Below are 12,969 nucleotides of genomic sequence, written 5' to 3'. Positions count from 1 at the left end.
CTTGCACTGACTTTTTTACTGGCATAAAAAAATCAGAGAGCATTAAGATTTCTTAGTTTCAACATTTTCAACATGTTGCCGTCAATTAAGTTTAATTACTTTGCAAAACCATGTATTCCTTTTTATTAACATTTTACGCAGACTCTCACCTTTTTTCTGAAAACTGTAAGAAGAAAATGCCATTCAGTCTCTTTGCGACTCTGCGGATGACAGTTATCGTTAATTGAGTTGGGCCACTCAGCGTCTGAGAGTGTGTCCCTTTGAGCTGAGATCAGCAGTTAACAGAAGTTGGATGACCTGATGACGGTAAAAAATGAATCTCCTCATGTGGCTGACCTCTCCACCTTCTTCTGAAACACCCCGATCCTTTGATACAAGTCTCTATGGAGACACGAAGGCTTCTCATTGGCTGAAAAAAGTTTTGTTTGATAACTGATACCCGGTCAATACAGAGGTGATAACTGGTAATAGAACAAAACAAATTTAAAAAAAAGCTGGAAGGTGATAATGAGAACTGGGAGGAAAAGAGCGAAACCGACAAAAGGTCCATACATTATTATCACATTTTGAGAATAAATTCATTGACTGCATTCCCCCAAAATTGGTAGCCTTAGGGACAAAATGCTCCAAGATCCCAGAAAAAGGCTGCACAGTCTAAATATTTATGTGCTGTGTGGATTGTTTTGTGAAAAATATGTTGATGTTAGGAAGCTGTTGCTCTCAAAATATAACACAAGCACCAAATAATCTTTAACTGAATAAAAAAACCCTATATTTATTTAATTATACTCAGCACCGAATAAAGAAACCACCATCTTGTTATTATTAATTTCTACTTTTATTAAAACATCATTGACCTCCAACATGTAAAGAATGTACATAATAATAATAATAATAATAATAATAATAATAATAATAATAATAATAATGAACTGAATAACATCTGAAATGTCTTTTTTCTGTGTTATTTTATTTCTTTATGTTTGTCAATTCTCTTGTGAGGCATACTTGGGATTCTCAAGGCTTGAGATAGTTTTAAAGGAATGTACAGTACAGGAAACAAGGAGTATCTTTCCCCATCATCTTATTTCGCTTCTGACATCTACATGTTTTTGTTTCATTTGCAGTTCGTCACACCCATCAAACACTTTCATCTGCTCCAAAACAGCTTGAAATAGGCTAAACCTCCCATGGTCAACACGCAAGCCCTTCAGACATACACACTCTCGCGTGCACGCGTGCACGCATGCACACAAACACATATCGTTTCACTTTAACGCACTCTGGGATGCCTGCAGTGGATGGTATAGTGATTTGCACCGGTGCTTTGATCAGACTTTTGGTCTGTAGCATTTCCCACAGAGAACCTTCCTCAGCAGACCCAAACATAGAAGCCATCAACCTTGCTCTAGCACAGATAGCCAGAACAGATCGCCTCTCATGAATGACCCTTGTCACTCTCTGCTCCTCTTTTCCATCAGTGCTTCACGCTGAGTGGTATGTCCTTTGGTGCTGGAATTCAAAGGAAATGCCACAGATGCACTGTCATAAAAGTGACCTTTAAAAAAAAAATGCAAGATACTCACTGAAGGGGAACCAGCTGTCCATTTTACACGACTTAATGTCACTGGTCAGAGCCGTGTGGAGATTGTCTCTAAATAAAGTTTGAACTTTTAAAACATTTGAGACAATTAAAAACACAACAGCACGATAAAAACTTTTGTTTTGACTTGAAAAGTCTGCTCGCTGCACTCAGTCAAGTGTAGGTTTACAGTATATTCTGACAGGCAGGTGATGCTAGAAATCTCTTTTATGGTTTCACAGCAGTTCGTGTGGGCTTGACAAGAGCAGAATATCATCCTGTCATGCAGCTGATTTCTCTATTCTCTGTCCTCCACTCCTAGAGCTTTCACTTATTTTGTACTGTTGCTGAGTCTAGCGCTGGCGGTCATGTGTCGATGACATCCTGCGCCGGTGAGGGTTCGTGTGGCAAACTGGTGGCGTTGGGCAGTGGCTGTGTGTGGCTGACTGAGTTCTGCTGCAGCTCTAGTGCCATTGCATTCTGTGGGTGGGGGAACTCTTTCACCTGTCTGCGATACTCCAGGAAGGTGGAGGCCTTGGTCGCGATGGCCACCACGTTCTTCCCGACGAAGATTGTGGAGACCCGACTGTCCTGAAACAACACCATGTTTACACCACGTATTAGGATAGTGACCACGTTAATGGTGACCAGGCTTAGGACTGGGTACAGCATCATTTTCTGGGGTGACATGTGCTCCCCTTGCATGCTGATTTCACTGAGCGACACACAGGGCAGAATAAGCAGCAGGATGTAGCAGTAGAAGAACATCAGGCCCTCAGCCCAGATGGGCAGGCCTGTCCGCTGGGGCTCCCACAGGTTAGCTTGGATATCTAGCAGGTCCAGAAGATCCAGAGCCACCCAGAAGAGACGACTCCTCATGTCCTCCTTCTTTCGGAAAGTTCTCACATATTCCATGCTATCCAGAGCCACTAAAACTAAGTATAACCCAGGCACACACACGGATAATAGTAACGTCAATGCTTTCCGTGCTACTGTCTCCAGACTTTTCCTGTCAGCCTTGCAATTCTGGAAGACAAAGTAGAGTTTGATCTCCAGCACAAAGATGTACAGAAACCACAGGATCATGGCGTATCCTCGTCGGGCGGTGCGCACCTCAGCACCGACCCAAACTGCCACATATCGTAGTACTATGAGAAAGCACACATCCCCGACTAGCACTATTATGCACACACCGATTTTCCTGGGACCCTGGTTCTGCTCCACCAGGTAGGCATCCATGAAGGCCATGCTGGTCATGATGACGATGGTGGTCAGGCAAACGTGGCGTTTGTCTGGGGGTGGCAACACCATGGCGAGGGCACCTCTTGGCTCTCACTGTCAGGCCACAGCTTGTGAAAATAAAAATAAAGTAATCTGGACACTCCAAACCTTTAAGGCTGGAGGGGGAAAAATGGTATTTAAGGTGCTCTGACAGATGTTGTGTGCACAGGAGCAGATATCCTGCTACAGTTTATTTCATAATAAAATAAGTCACTGCACTAATAGTCCATAGAGGACGATGATTATTGCAGCGTAGAAGCAGAGCTCTGTGTGGGGTACGACGCTAACTGCTGATTGCTCTCAGACCACGCGAAAACAGGGACATCTCCTCGTTACTCAACGCACTTCCATTGATCCAACTCTGCCCCTGAGCAGTAGCTACACCAAGGGCTCCACAGCTGACACACCATAACTGATCGTAATCCACACGCCGTCAAATGGAGCCGACTCTGAGAGCAGGCTTTGTCTAATGGACATGTGACTGGATGGCGGGGCACGGTGCCGCAGTGTAGGAATGTTTATGGGGGTGTTTATTTTTGTATGCAGTGGATATATGCACGCTTGTGGTGCAGCTTGGCATGTGCAAGGAATCCCTTTTTGAATGCTCCTGTGGACGGTGGTGCAGTGTGTGTGGCTCCTTGCGGTCCTGCAGTGTGCGTGAAGGGAAGTGGAGGAGAGAGAGGAGAGGAGTCTGCAGTGGCCAGAGGCCCCCAGCCGCCATAAATCACGGAGACAGCAGGTCAACGGCCCGTGAGGTCTTGCGTCTGACGCCGGCTTCCCCGGGGGGAGGCTCTTACACCGGGCTGAAGATCCATCCTACCCCCTCCTCTTCTTGCCACGTGCCGGCCTCTCCAAAGCCTAAAGGAGGAAGAAATAAAGAGGGGGTGGGGGGGTAGAGGAGAAGGAGAAAGAAACCTGTCAGCACTACTGGGCCATATAACACAGTTTCATTGCCAACGGCCTTCCACATATGAGGAGCCAAGTAATGTGTCAGCTTGGCTCAAATATAGCCCGTTTCACTATTGATGGGACAGAGCATATTGCACATGTAAAACTGCTTCAGGATGTTATTTCCTCTCTATTGTCTGTGATATCTCACATGACATCTGGTTGCACGACTTAATATGCTTCCGTGGAAATGTTAATATATTCAGCATATTTGGGGCCATAATACCCTGTAGTTTAATTCTGGAGCTAAATTAATAGAGGATTTATTACAGAAACTTGTAGAAGCCAATTTTAAAGTCACACACAGTAGCTAACTGCTCTACGCCTCTTTCTTTCATTTTTCCCCCCCATTCATTTATTTCTTTTTTTTTAAACATTGCTTGGCACTGCATTTTCTTCCTAGGCAAGGGTAAATGGGATAAACGACGGCAAAGAGTTCATTTCCTGCACATATACTGAGTCAGTTCGGTGCAGTTTCAAGGAAACGAGGAAAGTGCGATTGCAGCATGTATGCAGCAGGATTTTTTTTAGCGGCTATGGTGACTTTTGTTTCAGTGACTGCAGAACACATTTCAGCTATCATTCATGCGTTCTCTATGTAAAAAAAGTGCATCATGAATGATATTGATAATAATAACCCTGTCCATGTTTCATTTTACCTTCAGTTTAAGCTCCAGTTACAATTACTCTTCACACTCTGTTTTTTTTGCTGAATGATGTTTCAAGGTGTTTCTGTTTTGACCTGTTTAATATTTGAGCTGATGTGTGTGTCGGAGCGTGTGACAGGTTCGGTTTGGGGAGGCTGTGTGTTCATCTGTGAAAAATAAAAAAAATTAATAAAAAAATTAATAAATAAATAAATAAAAAAAAAAAAACAGATGCCAAGCACTTAACTAGCCAGCAGGAGCTTAACTTCTGCACTGACCTCATCCATAAATAACTCAACAAGTCTAAATATTAGCGTGGAGAAAAGAGAAAAAAAGGAAAAATCGAGGTTTGAGAAAAGAAAGTGAAATGTGCTAATTGAGCAGAAACGTCTCAATCAGTTTGAGTTTGTCGAGTTTCACATTGAGCGGGAACTAGTGTTTATCTGTCGCTCTGTTCTGTTCATTTCTGCCTACTCCTGTCACCGGATCCTTCAGGCAGAACGCACATAAATCACATTAGTGTTTCTGTCAGCCCAAGCATGCTTCAAATCAAGACGACTGCAACATTCAATATGTGCTGCTCGTACAAACAAAAGTTGTTTGGCTAACGCAAGTCTAACTCAAAATTTCTGCAGTGTGGAAAATATCCTGTTATTGTCAGGAAAACAGAAAACACAACTGGTGTGATTTTACTTTGCATCATTAAATTTTCAACAAATGTCAATATAATAAAAAAATAACATAGAAATGAAAAAGATTGTACCAGCCGATATTGATTGTTTTTCTTTTCTGTTGTTATAAAGAAGTAATACGTGAACTGATGAATTCTCATGTTCTCAGTCATTAGGTCTTCAGTTATATACTTTACTATGTTATTGATGAGTAGGTTTTGTCTGGTTTGTTTAGTATTCTCCCAAATCTGGACACCTAAAAGTTGTTGGGTCATATATATTCTTTGGTACTACACACTTCAAGCCTTCAGTACCATCTTAATTCTTCTGACATTCATTCAATAAAGTGCCAGAACAATTCCTCGCAGATTTTGCTCCATATTGACATGATAGTATCACACAAATGCTGCTCATTTGTAAGCTGCATATGATGTGAATTTCCCATCCCACCAAATCCCTAAGGTATGCCTTTGGATTGAGATTTGGTGAATGCGGAGGCAGGAAAATTGCATTACAACAGCAGCCAGTCTGGCACCAACAACCATGCCACGTTTGAAGTCACATAAATCATCTAATGCTCTGAACTTTAGCAACTCATCTAAAGCATTACTACATCCTTAAAGTACTGAGCTGACTGATTAGATGTAAATGGTAAGTAGGACTTTCCTACTCTACTTAAGCACTCAAAGTGCTTCCATACAACATGTCTCATTCACACACACTCATACAGCCACTTTTTCTCCAAGTGCTTTCTATCTACAATAGTCACACTCTGATGAACAAATCAGGAGGAACTTGGGGTTCAGCATCTTGGCCAAGGATACTTGGGCATGTAGACTGGAGAAGCCAGAGGACTGACCCACAAACCTTGCAATTAGTAGATGACTCGCTCTCCCACAGCCACCTGATTATTGGGTTTATGAGCAGTTTAAGAGGTGGTAGTGGGTTGTTCAACTGCTCGTTAACACAAATAGCAACTTGAGTGTATAATGCATTAGTAAATCATTATGAAAATGTCATGGTCCCTGAGTTATTGACCAAGTGTTTTGAGTTTGAGTTTTTTCTAGGTCTTTCTCATTTTTAATTATCGTTGTATTATAGTTCTGTGCACATGTTCTATCATAGGTCTTTACGGTTTATGTTTGAGTCCCGTGACCTTCTGTCTATGATGTACTCTCCTAGTGCCTCAGAGTTTTGTTATTTATATATTTCTAGTTGATGGTTTCATATTTGATTATGTTAATTTCTTTTCGTGCCCTAGTTTTGTCTCTGTGTCTTGTCCTCAGCGTCTCCTGTGAAAAGTCTCCCTGTTCGTTTATGTCTCTGTCTCTCCAGTCATGCCCCTGTTTAGTTCTGTCAAATTCTTATGTCTTAGTCTCAGTGTTTGTTTTCCCATTTCCCTAATTACCTAGTACGTATATATTCTCTAAGTCTTCCTTTCCTCTTTGTTATGTTGTCCCTCCTGGTTGTGTCCTCACTTGCAGTATGTGGTCCTTGTTGAGCTGAAGGTTTGATTTTCTTTGTTTTGGTAATGTTATTCTGAGTCCTGCATTTGGGTACTGCCTTTGCCCTTCACACAGCCTACATGATATAAAATAGTTAGTAAAAGCAGTGCTTTCAACAGCCACTCTTAAACTGTCTTTTTTTTAAATAAAAGTTTGCCTTTGAAAGTAGAACCAAAATTGGAAAAACACTAAAACAAGAAATACTCCAACCTCAAATATGTCAACTGTGTTTCTAACAAAAATGGAAAGTCAAAGCCTAAATTTCCTGCCCAAGCCACTTTCTGACCACTTTAGCAAAACAATGGCAAGCCTTTTAGTGATATTGATTACCTTCTTTGCAAAAAGCCAATCGAGACATGCATTAAAAGTGATCCACCACTGTGGACTTTACTATTGTAATTTAGAAACTGGGACTTTACTCCTAGTTTGACTAACTGTGCTCTTGATATGAGAGATTTAAGTATGACATAAATAAACATGAGCTTGTTTTCACACCCGCTGTGTGAAATCACTAAAGCAAAAATGGGCTTTTGAGCTTTTTGAATGAGATCCAAATATTGCAGAGAGGTTGTTTTTCATCAGAAAATACCCCCCTTAGAAAACATGAACTGCACCGTGTACACCCTAAAAGCACATACAGAAAAATACAGCTTTAATGGCACCCCTGCAAGAATTTAAAAGGGTGCACTGGGTTATACCCCCATTTCGTTGAAGAATACAAAAACAACATGTTATCTAATAACATGTCAAATCAAGGACTGCCAGTGGAAGCCCAGTTTGAGTGCACGGTACCAGAGTGCGCCTCATTTGTAATCCAAGCATGGATTTGAATGTTTAAAACCCATTATGTAGAACAGGGCCTAAGTAAGAGATTAAATTCATAAGATGGTGATTAATTGACTGATTAGCAGAATGCTGTGGATCATTAACATGCTATAAGGAAGACTGCTTCCACATATACCGTACATCAAATCATCATTTAAATGCCATTAATTATCAAAAAAGACTTTGAGATTGTTTCGCTAATGAACGGATTACGGCCGGAGTGATAATATGAGAGTGCCAAATTGGATGGTTTGAACCTTGGAGGAATTATGACTTGAGCTGCGAAACATGGATCCCAAGATGTCATCGCTGTGATTCGTTGCTGCTGGTGCGCCCTACGAAGCAGGAAGCTGATGAACTTTGACAATATTAGATTATTATTAATCCCATCTGCCACAGACTGTGAAAAAATCTCTTTGTCTGCGTGAAGTGATGACAGAGGCGCACTGCTCTGCTTAGCATATTCCGTTCAGAATTATAATGTATTTCTCAAGGCTGAAGATTAGTTAACGCTGAATTAGAAAAAAAAGAAAAGAAATGTCCACTGATATGAGATTTGACAGCTGCGATTTCACATCTCTGCATGACTTTTTCCTCCCCTCCCTTTGGCGCAGGGGGCCTCTATTTATAGGAGTCTGTATGTTTCAGCTCTACTCAGAGGCTTCAATTATACTGCGTATTAATTATGGTTTACTATAAATAGGCACCACGGGGGGCTGTGAACTGGCAGGACAACATTTCTTCACAGAGGGAGGCTATTATTGTGTCTGTGGTCCAGGCCATTATCTCTCTAAACAGCCAGAGCTTCCTTGTCAGGCAGTTATTTTAACAGTTAGCCTCTCTGACTGGCTGCAGACGTCCACACTGATCACAACAGGACCAGAGGTTGGGGCATCAAGTGACATGTTTGCTTTGCTGTTCTGTTTGTCCTAAAAATCAGTGAAGGAGGTCAGTTTAAGCCAAAGAACAGGGCAGTGCAGCTGCAAGAACAGCACTTTGGCACAGGATTCTTTCACTCTCTACCATATGGAAAAAAAAACAAAACAGAAGAAAAAATCAATTCAAAACCCTATACTCGTTTTAAATGGTGTAGTGTGCAGGTGCTGCTTTTGAAAATGAGCCTGAAAACAGAACCTTTTCAAGCTCTGACTTCACTTAATTACCCATGTTCCTGCTGGATTGATGTTTGTCTTTTTTTTGACACAGATTCAGAGCTTGAGAAAAGTAAAGTCTTTCAAGCTCCGAGAAGCTTCTCTTTTAACACTGAGGTGTTCTGACACTTCATACACTCAGTAAAGGTTGTGGGCTTGCACTTGTTTACAGCAGCAAAAACATTTCATCCTGCGACAGTGGATGGCGTTCTCCCTTACCTGTAGGTTTCAAAGAACACTGAGCTGTTTATGCTTTTTGGAAACTGTATTGTTATGCATTAAACATATCGCATTACACTGCCAGTGTCGTTGTCTCTCCATGCTTCCTCCTGCCTCAAAACCTCAAGGATGATCAAATGTTTACGTCGATGTCAGCAACGTTGCAGTGGGACAGCGCAGGTCTCGAGAGTGGGCCGTTTTGTCCGATATTTATGTCAGGTTGTCTTCATTAGGACCAGAATGAGACCCATATGCTGTCTTGGCTGCAAGCCATCTCCATCATCTCAGCAGGTGTTCTGCGCTGTCCTTTGTGTTACAGTCAGCGCTTGGCTAGGTTGAGGAGAGATAGCAGATTGCTTTGAATTTTCTCAGTACACAGGGTACAGCTCAGCACAGCTCAGCTGAACAAATGCTTGTGCACACACACAGTAACTTAACACACATGCACTGTGTATGTGAGTGAGCACGTGCAAACGCACGAAAGCTCTCAGAAAACTCCATCTTTTCTTGCCTGAAAGGCTGCTGAAAGGATTGCAATCTCTAGGTCACACCTTTATCCCGTATTTCACAGCTTCACAATGTTCGGTAACCACACACTGATCGAATATATCCTGCGCTGATTATAACACAGAAAGGTATTAAATCCCCAGATCCCTGAATACATGTTAAAACGTGTCTCACGTTCCCTACTGGGACCAATAACAAACCCAGCTGCATTCAAAGCTGACTGCTTGATTTCCCCATTTACGCTGAAGACTCCGTGTGACACAATGTTCTATAACCACCAGAGGCTTAAGCTCTTATGCGATACATTATTTACAGTGTATTTCTATTATTCCTAATGAATTGCTGTGGTGGTGAATTCAAATTGTGAACACATTTATTTTGCTTTCTGTTGTCATTTTTGGCAGGTTTAGTCCTTTTCCATCTATTTTGTGCAATTCAAAGCAGAGACATCAGTTAGTCAAAACACAATACACTAGGTTTGTACGTTACTAGCTGCTCTTATATTGCTATTCTCTTGTTTTCTTGTTATCCCTGTATAATATGCTTGTGATTGCTTATAAGGTTGCACGGGGTTAGAATACTGAGAAGGATCTGAAACTAAGAAGAAGGCTGTGATTTGTAGCAGTAGCTAAGCTCATTTTATCACCCATTATGGTTGATTAAGGCTGATCCTTATTCTACTTTGCCATGTCACATTGTGTGTGTGTGATAAGCACTGAGGGTTCATTTCAGCCCATAACTGTAACTAACCCAATCTGTATTTGGGCTGTCTCTGCTTTTAAATAGCCGTGGGTGTTGATCAAACACTATTGAATCAAACATGCTGCACATGACAAAGGATAGATAGCTGCTGTGCAGGATAGGCTCCAATAATAGGCATTGTATAGGGTTAGATGTTGAAAGCAGCTCAAAAGTGTTTTTCCTCCAACTTGGCCCTTAGCAGCAGAGACAAGGGGCTTTTCAACATGACAGACATGTCTTTTTCTCCTCTGCCAACTCTCAAACGGCCATAATGTGCGCAGCGTCAATCAAAGTGTATTCTTTATTCACAAAGCTGGGGAGAGGATCAAAGGCACCATGCCACAGTGAATCATCATCAAAGTGAAGAGCAGCCCTCTGACATCCCACCCAGCATTTAGTCACTGACACAGGGGGCGAAGATGACTGGTTGCCTAATGTATACACGTGAGGCAAGACACAAGACACTTGAGGTACCGTCCAAAGAAGATGCAGTTTAAATGGTCATTACCGTCAAACATCTTAACCTGATATTCTTGTAATTCTTCTATAACCAGTTTAGACAGGGATCATATTAAATGTAAACACTGCATTACTGTGCTACTTTCAAAGTTCTGGCAGAAGTAAGAGCCAATCGTTGATTAATTCCCTCTGATTGGCGAATTCTGAGGTCTAGTCTTTTGTCATCCATGCATCCATGCATTTTCTAACGATTATCTATTTCAGTGTCGCAAGGCGCTGGAACCTAACCAGGGTGGAGAGGCAGGATACACTCTCGACAGGTCGCCAGTCTGTCTCAGGGCTAGCATATATAAACAGCCAACGATTCATCTCACGTTCACACCTACAGCCAATTTAGTATCACTTATTAACCTAATCCCATGCATGTTTTTGGAGTGTGGGAGGAAGCTGGAATGCCTGGAGAGAACCCATGTAGAACATGGAAACAGAAAGGCCCAAGACTGGACCATCTTGCTGTGAGGCAACGGTGTTATCCACTGATCGGCTATGCCGCCCATCTCTATCATTTTTCGTTTTAACAAAGATAAACAATAACTGATTTGTGTAACATCAATAAAACTTTTTCCTATTACGGATGCAGGATCATGATATTAAGGTAAACTGCAGTACTTGGAAATTTAGAAGGAATATTCGCCATTAAATTTTGGTTGATTTTTGGTTAGAAATCGACAAAAAAATTAATTAAAAAATAATAATAATAATACCCGAAACATAATAAAAATGAAATTGGATCATTACAACAGGAAACTGAGCTAACAGACATCATTTATGGAAGAAGAAATTGTAGGTCTGGAAATTTTGTGCCGCTTACAGCATTTATTTTTACTCAGTGTGACTAATATTGGTGAAAATTTGATTTCAGTGCAATTTAAATGTGTCGAAGTAATTGGTGTTTCACAATATAGATGGCAAAAGTGCCAAATCAATAAAAGCTTGATGATAGTGTTTTTCTATTGTACTGTGGGTGCATATGTTATCATAGGTACCACACGGATTGGAGAGATTGGGGAGTAAGTGCAAGTACAGCGAGTGAGACGAGTCATACATCGAGATAATTTATCTCTAATCACTCAGGCAATAAGTAAAAACCTCAAACATATCAAAGTACCTCAGAGACACGGATCCAAATCTTCATGCGGAACTCAAGCTGAGTGAGATTCAGTTTTTGCCTTTGTATGAACATGATATCAAATTACAGTTTGAAAGTTAATAACAAATATCATTGTAACTTTATCCATCTGCTTTCTGCCACTTGCGAGGTCTTGAGGGTGCTGGGGCTGATCCCAGCTGTTACAGGGTGAAAGTTAGGGTACACAGGAGAGGTCACCAGTCTCATTCGCAGGGCTAACACAAAGTGACAAATAACCATTCGCACTCACATTCACACCTGCAGTGAATTTAGAATTTGCCATTTAAACTAACATGCATGTCTTTGGACTGTGGGAGCAGCACCTGGAGAGAGCCCACTCAGGCAGAAGGAGAACATGAAAACACCACACAACAGGGCCCCTAGGTGGTGAGTTGACAGGTTTGACTTCTGCACCTCCCTGCCACCTTGTATTGTTAGTAGCCTCTGTAATAGCAGTCAGACTATAAAATCATGCCAACATGTTTGTTAGTGTATTGCATATACAGTAGTAGATACAATCTAATTTAAGATGAAATGAAATGTTGGCAACATATAAAGCTTTAAGTTTTTAGACAAAGGAAAAAGTAAGCTGAGCAAAAGTATTCCACGGGAAAAAAATGTTCACTTCTTTCTCTCTGCTTCTTTTTCTTTTCTTTTTTTAAAACTTTGTACTCTTATACCCCACCTCTCAATTAGCCTCAGTCTGTCAAACATGTGACACCCAAACCCTTGAAGTTTAAGGCCTTGAAATAGTGTGTGAAGTGTTAGAGGCTGCAGAATAGTTTTCCTTGTAAAATTCCGTAGTCATGTACTAATGAGTATATGGATATTTTAATATGTCAGGAACCTCAATGTGTGACTGATACTGTGCAAAGGCCATTATATTTATAGGAAAGCAGCACTGGACATTATGGCAGCATAAATATCCCACAGTGAAATGTGGGCTATTGCTGGACTGTGATCAAGGCAGCTGAGCTCTAATGTGAATAACTCTTCATTCTGAGAGTTTAATTGGCTTCATGTTGCAAGGCATAATATACTTTACTTTGAAATTTGTTAATCATTACTTGGTTCATCTCAAACGAGGGTGGGTAACCATGGTAACCTGTCTTCAACTGGCAGCTGACAGGAAGTGGAATAGAGTGTAATGAAGAAGTGCATCCAATTAAGCATATTGTGCTTAATACAGAGCAGTGCATAGAATGAAATTACGTAGTTAGTTTAGTCTATAGTCTTTTCCTGTT

General features: G+C 41.2%; 1 protein-coding gene across 2 annotated transcripts in view; it reads right to left on the bottom strand.

Moving 5' to 3' along the window:
• Positions 1–819: 819 nt before the first annotated feature.
• Positions 820–12,969, bottom strand: part of tmem121ab (transmembrane protein 121Ab) — a 59,395-nt gene continuing 47,245 nt past the window's right edge. For both annotated transcript variants that reach the window (XM_080289829.1, XM_080289830.1), the window contains exon 2: positions 820–3,721. In XM_080289829.1, coding sequence (XP_080145955.1) covers positions 1,949–2,893 — 945 coding nt within the window. In that variant the 5' untranslated portion in view covers positions 2,894–3,721 and the 3' untranslated portion in view covers positions 820–1,948. The remainder of the gene's footprint in view (positions 3,722–12,969) is intronic.

Source organism: Astatotilapia calliptera, chromosome 15 (genome assembly GCF_964374335.1).
Source record: "Astatotilapia calliptera chromosome 15, fAstCal68.1, whole genome shotgun sequence".
Classification (NCBI taxonomy): domain Eukaryota; kingdom Metazoa; phylum Chordata; class Actinopteri; order Cichliformes; family Cichlidae; genus Astatotilapia; species Astatotilapia calliptera.
Note: the sequence above shows the minus strand (reverse complement) of the source record. Positions and strands in the feature narration are given on the sequence as shown.